The sequence below is a fragment of the Periplaneta americana genome, chromosome 17, assembly GCF_040183065.1.
Source record: "Periplaneta americana isolate PAMFEO1 chromosome 17, P.americana_PAMFEO1_priV1, whole genome shotgun sequence".
NCBI lineage: Eukaryota > Metazoa > Arthropoda > Insecta > Blattodea > Blattidae > Periplaneta > Periplaneta americana.
Genome location: NC_091133.1, coordinates 118,640,770 through 118,661,844, shown reverse-complemented (window position 1 = coordinate 118,661,844; position 21,075 = coordinate 118,640,770). Strand labels below are relative to the sequence as shown.

Sequence of the window (21,075 nt, the reverse complement as noted above, 5' to 3'; positions counted from 1 at the left end):
ATTGTATTTGAAATACAAATACAAAATACTTTTAAAAAATTAACCAAAATACATTTGTATTTCAAATACTCAAAATACATTTGTATTTGAAATACTCTATACAATATATAGGCCTAAAGAAATAAGAATATTACTGAAAACCTATATTATTATATTAATATTAACAGTTTTTTACCTCGAAATTTTATATAAACACTGAAACTGAACATTCTTCCTTTTCCCAGTCAGCAATGAAATTATGCTACATATGAATAATTACTGCTCCCTTAAAAAAAAAAAAAAAACAGTTTCTCAAGAAGTTTATCAGATAAGGAGTTTATCAGATAAGGATCCCCTTGCTTGTGAATGAATAAATCCTGCAAAACAGAACAGTCTTTCTACAGGTGCAGAGGTATACAAACTTGTGTTATACTTTATAAAAGCTTGTATCACTGTTGGGTAATTCTCTAGAGTGCACAGGGTTGTCCCTTTGCCATTGAAGATGAGATGGCTATCTGACACTGCCTCACCAAATGATAAGAAGAGGACACAGAATATGTGTGTGAAACCAGCTGAGCACAAGCGGCAGGGCTAGGCAAAATACTGATATCCAAGTATTTTAAATACAAATACAAAATACTTCAAATAGCTGTTACACCTATTTATATCGTGTTTGAATTGCAATATTTGAGAGATTGAGTCATAAAGAGAAATCCATCGAGTTGGGCAAGGAAACTTTGATGAATATTTCAAGATATCTGATATAATTTCTGAGGATTTGGGTCTCCTAGACGCATTCCACAATGCTGAACATTTAGCAAGTGTTGGGTGATGGATCCTTGATGTTGTTGAAGATTTCTTTATGACATTAAGGGAATCAGTTGTGGCAAGAAAATTAGCAGATCTGAAATGGATAGGCAAATAAGACAAAAGTTCATTCTTCAAATCCAAATCCAAAACTTTGACAAGAAGAAAAAAAAAGTATTTTAAGTATTTGAAATACAAAATACATCAATTTTATGTATTTAAATACAAAATACTTTTGAAAATCCTTACAAATTACAAAATACAAATGTATTTCAAATACTGCCCAGCCCTAAGCGGTTGCGATTTCATCCGTACCGGCTACAGTTGCTGCAAGCCCTAAAACCAGAGGACAAAGTACTACAAAGAAATTTATGCATAAGTATGCAGACTTTAATTGAAAACAATGATGAATTTATTCATTCCATGGTGTTTTCTGACGAAACCACTTTTCATCTTTCCGGTAAGGTGAAGACACATAAACCTCAGAATCTGGGGGTTGGAAAATCCGTGTATCTACATGGGACTTGACTATAGGTTTGATGTGTGCTGTGTTACTAAGAGGGGACACAATGAACATCTCTAAGGTAAGGAACTAAACTTTTCGAGTTTTGAGTTTTTCTTTCCACTGGTATTATTTTCATGCACCTCAGATTCATAGAACGTAAATTACATGTGTTCGAAACCGGAAAGGTCTTTTGTAGAAGTCCCGTAAAAGATTAATGTCTTTACTGTTTTAATCAGAACATAAAATTGCAGTTATATTAAAGAACAAGCCAAAAGATGTGGATGTATGAATACTAAAATGATTCATTTTATTATTTCGTGATTATTTTGTTTTTACAAAGCGAAAATATAAGTAGTGAATATACAGTTCTTTCACTGTTAGGCTTATAAGGGTCATGTTGAGTCTACTCTCACAGTTCATCATTTGCTGTGGCAGTGATGGTACTATCTGTTCAGTTCAAACAGTTGAAACTGACTACTCCATGAAGTCTTTATTCTACAAATACTTACTTGGAAAAGCCTGCCTGAAAATGTCCATACTTTTTAATGATAACCACTAGTCACTAACTCGGTGTTAAGCACGATTCAGATGGTCACCATCTTGCTTCAAAGTCATCATTAACATGCAAAAGACACTCATTCGTCTAGAAATTGGTATACAAAAGATGTAGCTTCTGAAACAATCAAATTTTTGACACAGGAAATCTGAGAAAGCTGCATGGCTTGTTTGTGATGGAAAATTTCACCAAAAAGAAGCACATCAAGTTATCAACAGATACATGCTGTTACTGAATTTTTTTTTACAAATTGGACTCCCTAGAAACAACATCTTACTTAAGGTATGACTCGACACTTACAGTGGCCAAAAATGGTCAATTTTGTCATTTTTCAAATTTGATGTTTCATTTCATTTATTGTATTACATAGATCTTACAATTTTTTGGTGAGATGAAGTTATTTTGTACTGTAACTCTTTAGGTTTAAGATGATGTTTGTTTTATGTAAATCCGATAAACAATTTTCGAGAAAAAAAACATTTTAATGCAATGTTGCAGATTTAATAAACTTCGGCTTAAAGGTCATTTCTTATTTCCTGGAGTAATGATTCTATTATACACTGAATGCATAGCATGGCCCGCTGAAGTAGTGTGTAATTTGAAAAAGAGTCACAGTCCTACCATCTATCCACAATAGGCAGAACTTGAATCACGTAACTGAAGTGGGTAGGCATTGGATATAACATACTTTACATATTACTAAATTTAAACAGTGATACCTCCTCTAAAACTATTTAACATACTAATGTGATTCTTTGTGCCGTGGCATCATGGTCTAAGGCATCCTGCCTAGGACTCGCGTTATGGAATGTGCGCTGATTCGAATCCTCATGGAGGAAGAAATTTTCTCATGAAATTTCGGCCAGTGTATGTGACTGATGCCCACCCAGCATCGTAATGCACTTGGGGAGCTACGATAGGTAGCGAAATCCGGTTACGAATACCAGCTATAACGGCTGGGGGGATCATCGTGCTAACCACATGATACCTCCATTCTGGTTGGAGTTAGTTAGTTAGTGGGGTTTAAAAAGGGTGCATCAGCTACAATGGCTATTTGCGCCCTTTTCTGGTTGGATGATCGCCCACCTCTGCTTCTGCATGTGGGCGTGAGGCCAGCAGCCGGCTGGTCGGTCTAGGCCCTTCACAGGCTGTAACGCCATGGATTAATGTGATTCTTTTTTAAATTAAACCTTATATACCAGACTAGAACTTCTCAGAACATAATCTTAATTGTTTATAAAATTAACAGGCGAGTATTAATAATAAAATGCACAACTTTTTAACAATAAGTAAAAGTATAGTAATTTTTTACACTTAGAACACTAGTCACATGAGAATTTTACTATATGCTCTGCAGTAACTTTAAGTCCAGCAATTTAAAAAAATAATCATGAATCTATCACGTTTGCAACAGAAATTAAAGCAGTTGAAAAGAATAGTTACACTAATAGTGACTTTCTTTCTATTGTTATAGGATACACTGTTAACAGAACTGATTTATTTCAGTGCAGTCTGTTTAGTCATTATGAATGTTCTGAAAAGTTAAAAAAACATGAGGTAATACTTCTAGGGGCGATTCTTAAGTGTCAAGTCATATCTTAAATTGAGACAAAAATAATGTGCATTTTTCAATAACTTGTTTACATTTTCATTCAAATCATTAATTATATTCAATTAAAACTCCCGTGTTAAAAATCTTTTTAACATAATAATGAGAAACATTAGATACAAAATATCTAGGTGATTACATAAGTGGTTCTTGATTTGAAAATATGTCACTCCATAATACCGAATGCTGTCGCAGTAAATCTCAAACTACAACACCACCAAAACCGACAATAGTGTTGCAGAAACACGTCATCTGCAAGAGAGCAATAACACCCAATATATTACTATTACGGAATCAAAATATTTTTCTTCAATACATATGTGTTACATAAATTCTTTTTCAATACAGTAAAACCTGTCTAAATCGAAAGTGTTTGGAACCAGAAATAATTTCCATCTTAGGGAGGTTTTCGTTTTATGCAAGGTTGACTGATTTTCTTACACCTCTGTCCTGCTATTTCAGTATACGCATTTAAAATTTAAATTTTAAGAACCTTTGATTAAAAAATAAACAGCATACAACACATAATAATTGAAAACAGGTATTTACTGTAACATTAAAAGCTCTCCAACACTATAAACTGTACAGTATTCTTTTCAAAAGTCCTCCATTGTTTTTTACGTCATAACTTCTATGGATGCTAAAGCCTTCTTAATTACACATTTTATGAAAAATAAAGTTCTGACTTGAAGAGTGATTTTCCAAATGGTGCTAAGTCATTTATAAACGATTTTTTTGTTTTACAGGCTAACATTATTTCTCATACATCCAGTGACGTCGCCAGGATCAGAGCAAGGGGGGTGCGGATGGGGTGCGAGATTTAAAAATGGGGTGCGAGCTGTAAAAATGTGGTACATAAAAAATCCAAAATGTTCTTTCATGCACTTGCGCGCATACTATACATCTGTTTATTATTATTATTATTATTATTATTATTATTATTATTATTATTGCTCATCACATCCATTACGATACACTATGGGACGTAGTTGTTTTTTCACATCCAAGAAATTGTTTGTTTGATTTTGTTCTTCAAAATAATTTATGCCTAGTATTTTGTTAATAAATTGCCCTTTGGGGTGCGGAAAGGGGTGCTCCGATTTTTTATGGGGTGCTCGCGCACCCTTTCGAACCCCCCTAGCGACGGCCCTGCATACATATATACAGGAATACACTTGAAACTTTCCAAACGATGTTATGTTCTGTGTTATTCCCATTATAATCTCTCAGTTTTTTCTGAAGTGTGCTAAGTCAGTAGTATGAATGTTCCAAACTGTGATAAGTTATTGTGATGTGATATTAAAATGATTATTATTAAGACATTGTCTACTTTCAGTTTTACATGTAATGCAAAATGTTCAAATAAACATACACAATTACTAAACAAGATCTTTCCAAAGTGAATGTTAGTAATATGAAGGTCACTCCAAAAGCAATGCACTTTTTAAAATTTATTTTTTATTCTACACCTTTGCAATTTAGAGAGGTCACAGATACACCCTTCCTGCTCGTATCCAAATTTAATTTAAGTCGTTCCCGTGAGTGGCACCATGACAGTACTCTTCAAGATGGCTGCTATACTTGACATTCGTCAGAAGCAACGTTCTGTTATCGAGTTCCTGTGCTGTGAGAACGAGACAGTGGAAAACATTCACAAGAGATTGAAAAAGTGTATGGAGATGCAGCTGTCGATCGTAGTATGTTAGTCGGTGGGCAAGCAGATTATCTGGTGAAAGAGGGCACGCCAATATTCGGGATACTCCTCACAGAGGCAGACACTGCACTGCATGAAGTCCTGACAATGTGCAGCATGTTAACAACATGGTTGTGGCTGACAAACACGTAACAGTGAAAGAATTGTCACTCCAAGTTGGAATAGGAGAAGCAAGTGTGTGCAGAACTGAAACAGTTGGGGTTAAAAAAGCTTTGCGCCAGATGGGTTCCAAGGATGTTGACAAGCCCACAAAGGAACCCAAAAAACAGTGTGCAGCGAACTTTTGGTCCAGTATGAGAATGGTAATGGCCTTCTTGCAAGAGTTGTGACAGGAGACAAAACATGGCTCCACCACTTTGAACCACAGACAAAGAGGCAGACAATGGAATGGCATCATGCAAATTCACCAAAAGAAAAAGAAATTCAAAACTGCACCTTTGGCAGAAAAAGTTATGGCTACTGTGTTCTTCGATTCAGAAGGACTCTTGCTTGTGGACATCATGCCACACGGAACCACCATTAATTCTGATGCACATGTGGCAACTCCCAAGAAACTTCAAGCTCAATTAAGGCATGTTCGACCACATCGCAAAAAGCAGGATGTTCTGCTATTGCATGACGCTTGGCCACATGTCAGTCACAAGACCACAGAAAACTTGGATGGACAACACTAAAACATCCGCCTTACAGTCCTGATCTGGCACCATGCGATTACCATCACTTTGATAAACTGAAGGAATCCCTTTGCCGAAAAAGGTTTGAAGATGATGACTCCCTTGTGCACGCTACTAAAGAGTGGCTCAGATGTGTTGGTCCAGGCTTTTACCATGCAGGTATACAGGTCCTCATTCCAAGGTGGTGTACGGCAGTTGAAAGGGACGGGGATTATGTGAAAATGTGACATTTTGTTCCTAAAGGATGTATCTACATTCTATGAAAATAGCAAAGCTGTAGGATAAAAATGTAATTTTTAAATAAATGTTGTGCATTACTTTTGGAGTGACCCTTGTATTATAGATTCTGTTATTTGACACTCTATTATGCAGCATCAGCTATAAACGTATTTCTTTGTGATGTGATATTAAAATAATTATTATTAAGACATTGCCTACTTTCAGTTTTACACGTAATGCAAAATGTTCAAATAAACATACTAAATCAAGTGACTTGGCACTTTTTGGAACATATTAAAATGTTTAACAGCATTGTTACCTAGCACTGTATCAATTTCCAAAAATTAAATTCTATCAATAAAGCTCACTTTCCATAATGTTTTAACTGTCAGTGTCCTTTCAGTACCTTAAAGATATTTCCATTTATAAAAAATCACGTTTTCAGAAAAGTAGCTTTTTGGCTTAGCACCATTTAGAAAGTCACTCTTCAATTATTTGCAGTTAATGTAAATTCCTTCACTTGCAGAGTGTTTAATTTTTTTTATTCACTTTATATTCATATATGTTTATTTTAATTTTCTTTCTATAAAATTTATGTAAACATTTAATATTGTAAAATTCATGTAGGAGATATACTGAGTCCTTCTGGGCTACCTCCAATGGGAGGCAGTTATTATCTTATCTTATCTGCTTCTGAATATCATTTGGTTCTAGGAACTTAATTTTTTCATCTAGAGTAAGAGTCGTATGTTTTTCCCTGCTATTGTCACCAACAAACTGAAGGGCAACACTCACAGCACAACTAGACAAACAGACTGAAGTTGTAGTGCGGTATTTGAGACAGTTCATAATGCCCAGGATTATTATTGTTTTGGATGGGTTGGCAACATATAAGAACATTTTCGGGAACAGGTGAAGGCATTTATGAGCATGATGTTATGGTTCATGAAATAATTTTTACTCAGATAATGCTGAAATTCATATGCAGAACATAGAGAATTTATAGATGAGGGTAAAGAACAAGATTGTAAGGCAGGCACTATTCCCATCGTATTTACACGAATTCCTGTGGAGATATGCTTTTAAGGTAAGCGTTCACTACATCGTATCGCACACATCGGACAAATTGCACAGATCGGAAAAAGACTATCTTTGCTGTAATTGTTATGTAACCGCATTCACTACATTGTATCGGACGCATCGCCTCACAGCAAATCTGTCCACGTTTCTCGGATGGGCAACTTTTCAGATGCGTGCGATCATGGTCTTCTTTAATAAATCAATTTTAATTGGTCAACTGTTACTATTATGTTGTGCCATGTTCAGTGTCGCGCCAAAATGGCAGACGGAAAACTTATTTCGCGTGTAGAAAATTGCGAAGAATTACATAATTTGAGGCATTCCCATTACAGTAATCAAGTCATTTCTTGTAAATATATTATGTAACCAATATTTCTTTCGTTTCTTCCTCTTCAATTAAGACACATGAAGCAATTACAAATTATTATTCGCTAACAAACGTAATTAATAGACCTAACCTCAACTCCTCTGTTTTCAGTAATGTCAATATCGTACGATTTCATGTTTTAAACAGCTGATAGGGGAATCCGATGAGGCGATGAGGTGAAGCCGTTACAGTGAACGCACTGCACTTAAAATATCCGTTGCGTGCGATTCGTACGAGGAGTGCGATACGATGTAGTGAACGCTTACCTTTAGACTTACTGATCCATTCTCCACTTTGACTTGTGTTTTAGATGTCCACCATTTTAACTAAATTAGACTTTTTGGTTTAGACACCATTCCATAAAAGGCCAGGAATAAGGAAAGTCTTTCTACATCAACAATGATTGCGATGGCTACTTGTGTGTAGTCTCTAGAAGCAATAAATGAGTTTGTGATGGTGGTAGTGATGATAATTTGAGAAGAAAGGAAAATATATACGTCCATTACCTCCAATCCCTTTATTTTCCTCGTTAAGGGTTTAAGACAATGGAGATGCTTACTCTTCAGAGAAGAACTGAAGGCCTCGTGATTAACAGCTGTAATTCTGTCCTATTAAGCATAGAAGGGATAACTAAAAATTTTACAAAAAAATTAGATAATGACTTATAGCAATTCTGTGGAATATTTGGCACCTAATACTAGGGTTTTATGTTTGTATTGATGCTCTAAATACCTTAAAAATGATGTACAACTAAGAGTATGTACATTTGCATACATGTTATTGCAATTATCTCAGAACTAACTAGATTACAGTTACCCCCTATGTGCTTAGTCAGGCAGAATTGTTAGTGTGATAAACTTCAATTCTTCAAATTTTGTGCTGAAGACGTGTTATTTAAAAAGTTCTTTGTTATTATTATGCTCCTGGTGGTCTATAAAAGGTATCTCTTGTACCATTGGCAGTATGCAGGGAGGAATAATAAAGAAATTATTAAGACATGACTGAGTGGTGTTCCTTTAATCATGAAAAATGAGTGGATAGATGAAATATCTCGCACCACTGTCAGTATTTACGTAATTTTCCTTCGGTAAGAATGAAATTTTCATAAAATTGTGCAAAATTTATTAATGGTTATATTCAGAATGGAAGAAACAAACTGATCTTATTTATTTTATTGGGTTATTTTACGATGCTGTATCAACATCTAGGTTATTTAGTGTCTGAATGAAATGAAGGTGATAATGCCGGTGAAATGAGTCAGGGGTCCAGCACCGAAAGTTACCCAGCATTTGCTCGTATTGGGTTGAGGGAAAACCCCAGAAAAAACCTCAACCAGGTAACTTGCCCAACTGGGATTCGAACCCGGGCCACCTGGTTTCGCGGCCAGATGCGCTGACCATTACTCCATAGGTGTGGACAAAAAAAACTGATCTAAAAAACTGTCCCACTTTTAGGCGAAAAAGTCTAGTCTTTTCTCATTTTTGGCTCGTAACATTATGGTCACCCTACATGTAGGTGAAATTTTCTAGAAGAAACATCACAATTTATAAATAAATTTTTATTTACAGTACACTCTGTTTCTATTAGTTGTACTTCGTGACTCTTTCGTATAAGTTTAAGCATAATTTTGTATGATATTTCTATTAACGTTTCCTTATTAATATGAGAATTTCAATTACCATACAAAGAGGAGACGTCCACACCTGTGGAGTAATGGTCAGCGCGTCTGGCCACAAAACCACGTGGCCCGGGTTCGAATCCCAGTTGGGGCAAGTTACCTGGTTGAGGTTTTTTCCAGGGTTTTCCCTCAACCCAATACGAGCAAATGCTGGGTAACTTTCAGTGCTGGATCCCAGACTCATTTCACCGGCATTATCACCGTCATTTCATTCAGACGCTAAATAACCTGAGATGTTGATACAGCGTCGTAAAATAACCCAATAAAAAAAAAAGAGGAGACATCAAAGAATTTAATTCATACACACGTGGTGGTTATACACACCCCAATAGTGCAGTAAATGATAAGAGGATCTGATTTTTTTTTCTTATACAGAGTATAATATAAATCATTGGTGCATTGTAAGAATTCGATAATAACTCTCTTTATATTGGTTGCTTATATCTTGTAATACAATATACACATGTAAAACAGTACAGAGGACAGAAATTGCATAATGTGTTACTAAAATTATGATAAAAACTGTACCAATATTTTACGTGATAATTCTGCACTCTTTCGAGCTTAAGACTGTATTTGATTTTTTTACATAAACGAATCAGAATATTTCATGAATTGATAATACATAGTACTAGCTTGAAATGATACTTATTCATATTCCTTTAATTATTCTAGTCAAAAATTATTTCTGCATTCATTTCCTTCAACTTGGTTAATTTTAAATACTGATTGTGTTATATTTTAATTATAAATATTATGGAACAATACCAGAATTTCTCGATACTTAATATGTCATTCAATCTAGTATAAAAGTAGCAAATGAAGTCAGACTAGAATCTATTTTGAAATTAAAACTAAAGAGTGGCCTGGAATAATATCAATTCCTTAATATATAGAACACAATATGTGGCATAAGAAAGATATTTAATTATATTCGAAATTAAGTTACTAAAACTGAGATAAACAATATGGAACAGAATTAATTTGAAATTTCAAGTAGTTTACTTACAAATTAAAGGTATTTTCTACTCTTTTATAAAATATAAATATTTCTACTATATTCAAACAATATGCAACAAAATTAATTTGAAATTTCACATAGTTTACTTACATATTAAACAACATAAACATATCTACTATATTTTCCTTGATTATAAGGAAAACTGGACCTAGAGGTGGGTTAGATTCAGCCCCAGCAGACTCATTATATATACATCTTCAACATTGGAGACTAACTGTTCTGTTTCTTTCCACAAGTTTTTTAATGACTTACATACAAGTCTTCAGAACTTTCACAATAAAGAACCGATTTGTCTATAACTATACCAAAATCTCGCTCTTTACAACTTGCCAAATGCATTATAATTTATTGCTAATATAAACACATTTTATATACAGAGTTATTAAAAATTATGTTAAAACTTAATGGTAGAAACAATTTATTCACAAACTTTTCTTCTCTTGTAGACAGATGTACACCACAGTACCACAGGTGACAGACTAACACTAAAGCAAAGAATAGTTGTTGCAAGCTTGATGGAAGTGTATGGGTTCACAGTGGTGGTTCATGTCTAAAATAACAAGGGGTTCACTACTTTTATGATATTACATAGTTTTCCAACAATTTAAACAATATCTCATTTCTGAAAAAATAAAAAAAATACTACAGTTCTTTATCCTCCTGGGTCCTGGACTACAGTATACTATACTTTATACATGCATTTAGTTTCAAATTTGCCACTGGTGAAATCGTTATAGATTACTTCTTTTCTGTGCTTGTCAAGCTCCTGATATCTCTTGGGACTTACAGGAAACATAAGACGATTGATTCAATCATTGCAATGCTTGTTTAAACTATTTGTAAATGAAAATGGCGACCAAGAACTCAACATCAAGGCACCATAGGACATGTTTACGAAGTACACAATAAACGTTATATTTTAAGAATAAAAATAATTATGATATAAGATGTATGTGCAGAGACCCGAAGTATAGTATAATATACCTGCATTTGTGCCCTAACTGTAACCTGCAGAATTTTTCCATAATTTTCCCTTATTTCGTGACTCTTTTTGAAGTGAAGAATTATATTGAACTTTCAAAATAAAACGAAAAAAATGTCTCAGGATTCAGGAGGTTAAAGTAGATAATTACCAACTGTAGTCCACCAAAAGTTTGCACAACAATTTGTACATGATCCACCAAGCCACATAACAGTTAATCTCATCTACCGAAGAAATATAGGATGGCCCAGAACAGATCAATGTGACTTGAATACTGCTGTTGTCGAGCAAGCCATCAAAATCAAGCATACGGTACAGTTTGGAAACAGGAATTCTTCAACCAGTGTGGAGAATCTTGACATAGGATCTCGGGATGCAACTGTACCACATCCAAGTCATTCAAGCTTCAACAACAACGCAAAAGCATATTTGCATGGAATGCTGCCAGATTATTTTTTTTTTTATCAAAATGAGGAATATCCAACCAGACATTCTGAATCTGATAGCATTCAGTGATGAAGCCACTTTCCACACAAATGGAATGTTAACCGACATAACACAATCTTCTGGGATATGGAAAACCCATGTATCATTCAGCAGCACAAACATAACTTCCCAAAGGTCAATGTATGGTGCACCATGACTGTTGGTGTAATTGGGTTTTACTTTGTCGACATCCCAACAGTGATATCAGACATCTACTTACCAATGTTGCAGCAGTACGCCATTGATGACCTTCCACTACAGGTCCAATTGCCAGGATATTTCCAACAAGATGGCACACCGCCACATTATGCTCATACACTTCGTACTTATCTCGACTGCACATTTCCAGATAGATAAGACAGGATGCAGTGAATCATTGCGGTGGCCTCCACAGTCCCCTGACTTGACGCCCTGTGATTTTTAGTTATGAGGTATGGTGAAGGACCACGTGTATAGCAGGAAAGTTCGTGATGTCAATGACCTCAAGGATAGAATTCAGATTGTGGTATCAGCTATGCCCCCCGAAATGTGTATCCGGACTTTAAATGGTGCTGCTGATTGCTGGGTTCTGTCGATGACAAACAGGTTAAGACTAAGACATATGATACACGAATGTTTGTAAATAAATTATTTCTACCATTAAGTGTTAACATAATATTGAGTATACCTGTAGTTATAATCTTTTAAAACCATTGGTTTGCAAATCACAGAGGTTCAATGTCGAAATTCAGTGTAGGGAGAAATTACAAAAAAATTTTGCCAGGAGCCTGCTATTAGAGACAGAGTTTACTCTCTCCTAGAAAAGAAACTGCTAAGAATTTTATCACTCTTTAAAATCCATTGCTCTTGGTACCGGGTTTGGATCCATGAACCTTGGATCTAACTGCTCAGTACAGTCCAAATCTCCTGATGTATGGAGCATGTTTACTATGGCAATAATCAGTAGCAACAGGTCTGTGTTGCCGTGTATGGACATTAGTTTATGCCACTTGTAAAAATAATACATGCGCTTGGACATGTTCTTCGTAACAGAGTCTCTACATGTGATTAGGTTGAATGACATTATTTTTCTGAATATACAGAAACAAGAATCTTATTTCTGTGCCAAATGGTTCACATTTTATGCATCTTAATCGCGTCCCAGATGATTCATAGTTTTTATTGTTTTTCCAAGAGTGATGTTTACACAGCTGTGTGACAACAGGAAAACCTTTCGAAGTATCAAGAGCATACTTGGGCATCATGCCTCACTGACCTTCACAGAACTTATCACTCTGAGTGACATTATCTTCACAGTCCCCTTTCCTCCCTCACATAGGTCCTAGGCGTGGGCAGGTTCTATATCACTTTCATAAGCAATATCAGTGGTGGCATAATGGCATTATCAAAGCAGTGTGTACACGTTAGAAAACGATTATTTCATGAGAAAAGGGAGGAAGAGTTTTCTTGCTGTTTAGAAGGGGAGAACATACGATGTATGTTATGCTCGAAAATCCTATCAGGCATTAATAAATTTAATATACAATGACATTACTCCTTATGTCATAAAGAACATGCTGAATTAGAAGGTAAGACAAATTAAATGCTATTTTTTCGTACTATTCCGAAGAAAATTTACAATATTAACATTTGCACAGTATACTAAATACGACATTATACCTTAAACATGCTGCATTAAAAGGTACGAGGAATTAAATGTTGTTTGTACGTATTATTTCCAAAAGAAATTTATAAAAAAAATATCAAATGTGCGTAGAAAACGAAATATGACTTTCTGAAATTATTTTAGGTCGAGAACGTGCAAATCTATTAAGTAATCTTGAGAAATGCCAGAATATTCAAGAAAATAAATGTAGACAACGTGATGGAATATTATTGGCTAGTTATGCAATTTCTTGCCAGTGATTTAAATCAATTCAGCGACGGAGAAACAGTAAAGAGGTTTATGATTAAAGCTGCTGAATTAATTTGCCAAATTGAATCAAAGTTTTCAAGAGTCTCACGTTAACCAAGCGCTTTCCTAATAATTCGCCACTGACCGCCTTAGCGATTACGATAAGGTGACGCAGGTCACAGCAGTTTACATTTCCCATCCTACTCTGCAGTCTGCTCTCCTAGCAAACAAACTATTTCAAATCGAGTGCCTCACGTAACCGAAAATTGTGCCCATGTATGCTCAAGAGTATTAACTGTAAACAATATCCATAGCAACATAAACATCCGCTCAAAAACAATCATGAAGTGAGAACTGAGAATGACAGTTCAATTTCTGCTTGCGTTGTGTGGAGGTATTCGATGTGCTTTGTGTCTGCCAGTGGTTCATTTGTAATAACCATTTTCTGTGTGTTCTTATCAGTTTATTATTAGTATAAAATTCAATCATGTCATTCAGCAAGGCCAGTACTAGTAAAAGTAACAGATCCAGTGGAAATAGTAGCAAAGTTCACAAAATTATATTTAATGTCTACAATTTCTTCAGAAAATATTCATCCAAAGAAAAAACGACTTTTTTTTTTTTTTTGTAAAATAATCACATGTTATTAAATGAAGATCACACATAAAGAACAAGTAGGCGAATGTAAAAATTTTGTGGATTGAAGTTTGAAATATAATGTAATTCTTACATTCTTCAAGAATATGTGTTATAATAATTTGAGTACTGCATTACTGAGTCAGAGAAGGCTTAATTGCGAAGTTATAAATTTCTCTTTGAAAATTTTACTAAACTGACTTAACTCATTCTCCTCATATAATGTTCAAATACTATTTCAGATGTTATTAAATGTCATTTCAGTTGGTACGTTTTTCTTACTTACGTGTTTTTTTTCAGGCCCCTATAAAAACGAATAAATAAAGTTATACTGTATTTGTATTTATAAAGGCTTATAATATTAAATAATGGTTGACATAAATTTGTTTTCTTCTGAATCGCTGTGAAGAAAAATAATGAACAACATAAAAACATAAGAAAATTATGAATTTATCACAACCATTGCACATTTGATAATACACTGAAATGTGAGGGAGGACAGTTCATTTGTTGTGATATTTTTTTTTTACAAAAATATATGATATTAATAAATATTCAAATGAGAGGTGTCGCATAAAATTTTAACCAATCTAACACTGAACTTTAATTTTTCTACTGACAGGTCCAAAAGTGAATTACTGTATCCATGCAGCAAAATAGAAAGCAGTATCTGTGATAGTACCAGGGACCCACAAATATTCCTATATTCTTAAAATATGAGCCATGAATAAATGATGTGCCTCTTTTTACTTGCGGTCAGACATTATGCAACTAAATCCGCCTTCCCTCCTTAGCATGATTCAATAATGAACTTAATTCCGCTTTAAAATCACAAAGCTACGACCACATGTCACTTCATAAAACCATTTAAGTGCCCACTTCAGTTTTCCAGTTACTGGGAAGGTGAGAAGCTGTTTCTATGCAATTAATTTTACCTCCTCTGCCTTCTTCTTTTCCTTGTCCATTATCTGGTAGGTAGTTTTTCCAAGAAGTCTCTTTCTATAACAGCTTCGAGCTCACTCAAACTAACAGCGCTGTCTGCCATTGTTATCGAAGGCGAGTATACACTGAGGGCTGTGAAGAACGGGTGCAATTCCTGCAGAGATTTGATGCTGGAATTTACTAGCAACAACTGCCCCACTGAGCGACAGGGTGTTGGTGGTACAGAGTCCTGAAACTGTACAACGAAAATGAAAATCAACACTTTCATATTTAATATTTCACATCTAACTTCTCACGATGTACAGAAAGAAAGCAGAAAAAACGAGGGTAATAGGAATAAAATTAAAATATGAAATGGGGGGAAAGAGGAGGAAAGACAGAAAAAAAAAATTACAACTGTGACACATATGAAGAGTAAAAAAAGGTAAAGGTATCCCCATAACATGCCATGAAGGCACTTGGGGGGCATGGAGGTAGAGCCCCATGCCATGGATGAATATACAGGGTGTTTCAAAAATACGGGGCATAATTTCAGGTATGTCTTTCCCACATGTAGACAATCAAAATAGTTCATTACAACATGTGTCCGGAAATGCTTTATTTCCGAGTTATGGCCTTCACAACATTGGAATTCACCGGAACGTTTTTCTTTCCGCAGGTCGTTGCCGTCAAAGGAGACATTAAGAGGGCACTATAACAGTTCATTCCGAGGCGAAGGTTACATTCAGTGTTGTGTAGGCGTTAGACTGTGCGACATATATTCAAATCAAGAGCTGGCAGAGATACACTTCATGCACGGTAAGGCAGACGGCAATGCTGCGCTGGCTCGTCGTTTGTACCAGGAGAGGTACCCACAGCGACAATGTCCAGATCGGAAGACATTTGTACGTCTCCATTGCCGTCTGTGCAAGTATGGAAAATTTAACTCTCCTGGTTTGGGAAGGGGACGACAAGATCTACAATTCCAGAAGTACTGGAGGAGATGGAGATTCTGGAGGCTGTGAACATGACTCCTTCTATCAGCACACGAAGGGTAGCGTTGCAAGTCAATGTTCCTCATACGACTGTCTGGAGACTGTTGAAAGAGTATCAATTGTATCCTTATCATATGCAACGTGTACAGGCCCTGTCACCAGCAGATTACCCTGCACGAGTTAGGTTCTGTCAGTGGTTCTTGCAGCAGTGTGGTGTAAATCCGAACTTTCCTGCCTTAGTATTATTTACAGATGGCATAACAAATTTCCACAATCAGCATGTATGGGCGTATGAAAACCGACGTGCAACTGTTCCATCTCATCACCAGGTGCGGTTCTCCCTCAACATGTGGGCCGGTATCATTGGTGATCGATTAGTTGTACCTCATGTACTTGTAAACAGACTTACGGGGCAGGCATACACAAACTTCCTGGAAAACACCATACCTCATGTTTTAGAAGACACTCCACTGATCAATCGTCAACACATTCACTTCTTGCATGATGGCGCTCCCGCACACTTCAGTCGTACGGCTCGCCGGTACTTGGATCGAAGGTTTCCTGATCGATGGATAGGTAGAGGTGGCCCAATTGCTTGGCCTCCACGCTCACCTGATCTGAACCCTCTCGATTTCTACTTGTGGGGCCATTTAAAATCATTGGTTTATTCGTCTCCGGTGCCTGATTTGGAATCCCTTCGGAATCGAATTGTGGCATGTTCTGAGGACATACGCAATACTCCTGGAGTTTGGGATCGTGTTCGCAGGTCAATGAGACATCGATGTGAAGTCTGTATTCAAGCAGGAGGTGGACATTTTGAACGTCTTCTGTAATGACAACGACCTGCGGAAAGAAAAACGTTCCGGTGAATTTCAATGTTGTGAAGGCCATAACTCGGAAATGAAGCATTTCCGGACACATGTTGTAATGAACTATTTTGATTGTCTACATGTGGGAAATACATACCTGAAATTATGCCCCGTATTTTTGAAACACCCTGTATAATAGGATGCGAAACTTACTGACAAGGGAAGTACCCCAGCTCGAACGGCTAAAACCGAGTGTAAATGCGTTTAAAATACAGAGCTGTGCTTGTTCTACCACCCAGCAAGGTTATTTATCTGTAAAACTCCGCAGTCGTGTACAATCAATGGTTGAAGAATAACGAATCTAATGACTAGAGAAGCACAAATCCCTGAAGAAACAACGCCGTGTAACAGACAGTTATGACAAGGAGATCCACAAAGTACATAAATGAGGTATTATGTGGCAAGAAGCTACACATTTGCTTTAAATAATATAGCGAGTATAGGGTATTTCAAAAGTCAGTTCAAGCATTAAACCGCTATAAATATTATAATATGAGATAGAGAAAAAACAAAAACATCACAGTGTTGGACAAACAACGGGGTTTACAAAACATTGGGAAGATGTTCGCCATTCTCTTGTTCAATGTACAACTTTCTTTCTGCGACACCATATACAGCATTTTGGAGATAATGTCTTGGAATATTGGCAATTTCTTGCGAGATGGCGTCTTTCAGTTGCAGTAGGGGTGTTGGATGTGTCAGGAAAACTCGTTCTTTAAGGTAACCTCACAACCAAAAGTCGGCCGGATTGAAACCTGGAGATCGCGGAGGTCACATTATTGGAGTGAAAATAAGTATTCACTTTGACTTGCAGTTCCTTTATTTGCTGGAGAGGACGTTCCAGAACTGTCGGAACTCTCATACCCATGTGCTGTTTCTTCTCCGCCATCAGACTCACAATCACTATTCCTATCCAATATGTCGGTATATACTTCTGATAATTCCCGGTACTATTTTTGCATTATAATATCACGTAACATGCAAGCAAACGGCTCATCCTCACTCCAATTACATCCTCATTCTCCGGTATGTAAGTTCGACGTACCTTTTCGCGCAGCAGGTAAACAATCTTCACAGGATTAATTGACTTCAGCCTACTCATGTCTGCCGTTAGTACATGCACTTCACTATTGAACACTGCAATGGTCTCGCTCGTACTGTCTGTAGAGCTACGACATAGTGAGGCTAGTACGCTAACTTTCAGATGGCGATAGCGGCTGCACACGTAGTTTTACAGATGAATGACATTGATAGCTATTCTAACAGGTACAACATTATATTTTAAACGCGTTTCCAGTCGGTTTTAGCCGTTCGAGCTGGGGTACTTCCCTTGTGAGTTTCCCGTAACACATTCTAGAGGCGCTGTTGTAGAAATTGATCTTTCTGCCACCTGTTGGGGGGAGGGGCGTTATTACATCTAGCAGCACACCAAGTGGCGAAAAGAGTAATTACTCCATGCATTTAGCAGTGCACCTGGTGACGAAAATGTTAAACTGTGCAGAAAGTATTCCCTTCCTCCCACCCTCATCGATATTCAAAACTAACACAATTTAAAATAAAACATTTATATTTTTATTCCTCACAGCATCTTCTACTGAAAATTCTTACCGGAGCCAACAGGAAGATAAAAGAGACGATCTACTTTACACTACCCGATTAAAATATAACCAGACAGGGACAAAAAAAGAAAAAAGCAAAAGGTTAGATAATTGGGATTGTATTCTTTGGGTATTTACTGTACAGCGCAATGGAAAAGTCTGCAAGAACTACTTAGATAGTTCAATTTATTATATTACTATTACTTTACAATACATTCAACAACACTATTTTTACAACGTCCATAAACATCACTGTTTAACTTACACTGCTTATACACACACGTATCACTTTATGTTCACTTATTAGCAAGTTTCTGTCTGCCATCTCGTCATTCTCGTCTCCTCGAGCAATATCTCGATTATCTCGAATGGATAGAAAACTCTGGGTAATGTACCCAACACGTAGTTCTAATGTTCATCACCTATGATGTTGGGCACTGATCATCTTATTTCAGCCCCACACCGCCAGATGGTGCTGACCACAGTTTCGCATCCTATTATGTATTTATCCATTCCCATGCTTTCCATGACCTCGGCACTAGAATGAGGTGGTGTGGTCGGCACCACGCTCTGACCGCCTTTTACCCCCGGGAAAGACCAGTACTCAATTTTATAGGAGGCTGAGTGAACCTCGAGGCCGTTCTGAAAGTTTGGCAACGAGAAAAAATCCTGTCACCACCTGGGATCGAACCCCAGACCTTCCAGTCCGTAGCCAGCTGCTCTACCAACTGAGCTACCCGGCTGCCCATATGAAGAGTAGAGGGGAAAAACAATGAAAGTCATAATTCTCTTAAGGGTGATGCCATCTTCTAATTCAGTATATTACTGCAAAATTTATTGCGGTTTCTAATGAAAAAGTAGGAAAGGATGCCTGTATCCATGGTGATAATTCTCCTTTACCAGTTTTGATAAGAAAAACAGTAAAAACTACAGTAATATACTGCATTAGATGATGATATCACCTTTATGAGCATTGTGACTTTGTTTTTCCCCTGTACTCTTCATATGTTTTACACGTTGTGCAATAATTAAATTTGTGTAATGTAAATTTTGTGGTAAGTCTCCAGAAGAACTACGCCAGCGTTTCTCAAAATGTGTTCCATAGAAGTCCAAATGGTTTATAAATTTTATTCTATACTTAGCAGATACTATAAAATGTACATAAAAATCACGAATGTAGGATAAATAAGAACATGAAAATCACCAAAAATGGTAATGATAAGTAATTATTATGGGTTTCCCTACCTATTGTAGCTTCCCATATTCATCATGAAATGGGTAGACGCCAGTCCCACATATTGGCCTAAATTTAATGAGAAAATCCCTTCTACATGAAGATACTAAATATATACTAAATATGAACAAAGATTGCCTTCACCTAATTTTGGGCATGCTCGAAACCACTCATACCGCATCACATGAAAATGTAAAATGATATATGTACTACATGAATAACTATACCTTCTGGTCCATAAGGCGTGCTATTCTCATAACGTGAGGCACAAAGTCAGGAGAGCGAGGCATCTCATCCTCAGTTTGATTGTTATTCAGTGCAGAAGACTGTGGAGCACCTACAAATGCCCAACGGTACCTAACAAACATAAGTCACACATTTAGAACCTCGGTCTGTCTCTGGTGTGGAAAGTAGACTCTAGCCATTTGAATAATAGTGCACAACTTCCGACGAATACCACTCTAACTTAAAATGAGCTGTAAAAAAAAAAATAAATAAATAAAAAGTCAAAAACATCTGCGAGTTAAAATTTTGAATTTTGTTAGTCCTTTACATATTAAACATGCTCTCAAAATTTGGTTGAAAAAAATTATTTGGGAAAAAAGTTGTCATTTTTAGTGGAGTGTCCTCTTAATACTTTGTGTTGAAAGGACTGTTTGGTTAAGTGGTATGAAAAACCTGCAGTCTGCAAGGCTGTTCAACATGTTAACTAATTACTGCTCAGACTCGTACAAGTCTAGGCAAATTATTTGTAGTCAAAAGTTACATTTAACTTCTCACATCTGAAACTGCGGCAGTCTATGTGCAGGCAGAAGTACAGCCATGTCAAGGAGTTTAGCAGCAGCCAACTGGAGCTGCAGCCAGTGTGGGTGTCCATGAGCATGCAGGCCATTGTTGCTATTGACAACCCAGGACGAGTCTAATGCTGACAGCAGTCGTATGTGGGAACTGCAAATAGTATCACATAAAATTCCGTTAAAAACATTAATTCAATTACTCCCAATGTTATTGATAACAACAGCATCAACTGGAGTAACAAACTGTACAGTTTTCTTATTACACATATTCCACATTCTTTGTTTGTACAAAATTTGTATGATTAATTTCGAGGGAAAAATTGTTCCGGGGCCGGGCATCGAACCCGGGATCTTTGGTTAAACGTACCAACACTCTCACAACTGAGCTACCCAGGAACTCTACCCGACACCGATCCAATTTTTTTTTTCCCTCTATATCCACAGACCTCAAAGT

General features: G+C 36.5%; 1 protein-coding gene across 4 annotated transcripts in view; it reads right to left on the bottom strand.

Annotated features, from left to right (window-relative positions):
• Positions 1 to 316: 316 nt before the first annotated feature.
• Positions 317 to 21,075, bottom strand: part of LOC138692613 (protein DOP1 homolog) — a 122,581-nt gene continuing 101,822 nt past the window's right edge. For 3 of the 4 annotated variants that reach the window (XM_069815635.1, XM_069815636.1, XM_069815634.1), the window contains 3 exons: positions 20,605 to 20,772; positions 20,052 to 20,181; positions 8,498 to 15,384 (listed from right to left, as the gene is read on the bottom strand). In XM_069815635.1, the coding sequence (XP_069671736.1) occupies positions 15,172 to 15,384; positions 20,052 to 20,181; positions 20,605 to 20,772 (511 nt within the window). In that variant the 3' untranslated portion in view covers positions 8,498 to 15,171. Of the gene's footprint in view, positions 3,709 to 8,497; positions 15,385 to 20,051; positions 20,182 to 20,604; positions 20,773 to 21,075 lie in introns of those variants that run through there. The other variant, XM_069815637.1, reaches the window with a different exon arrangement.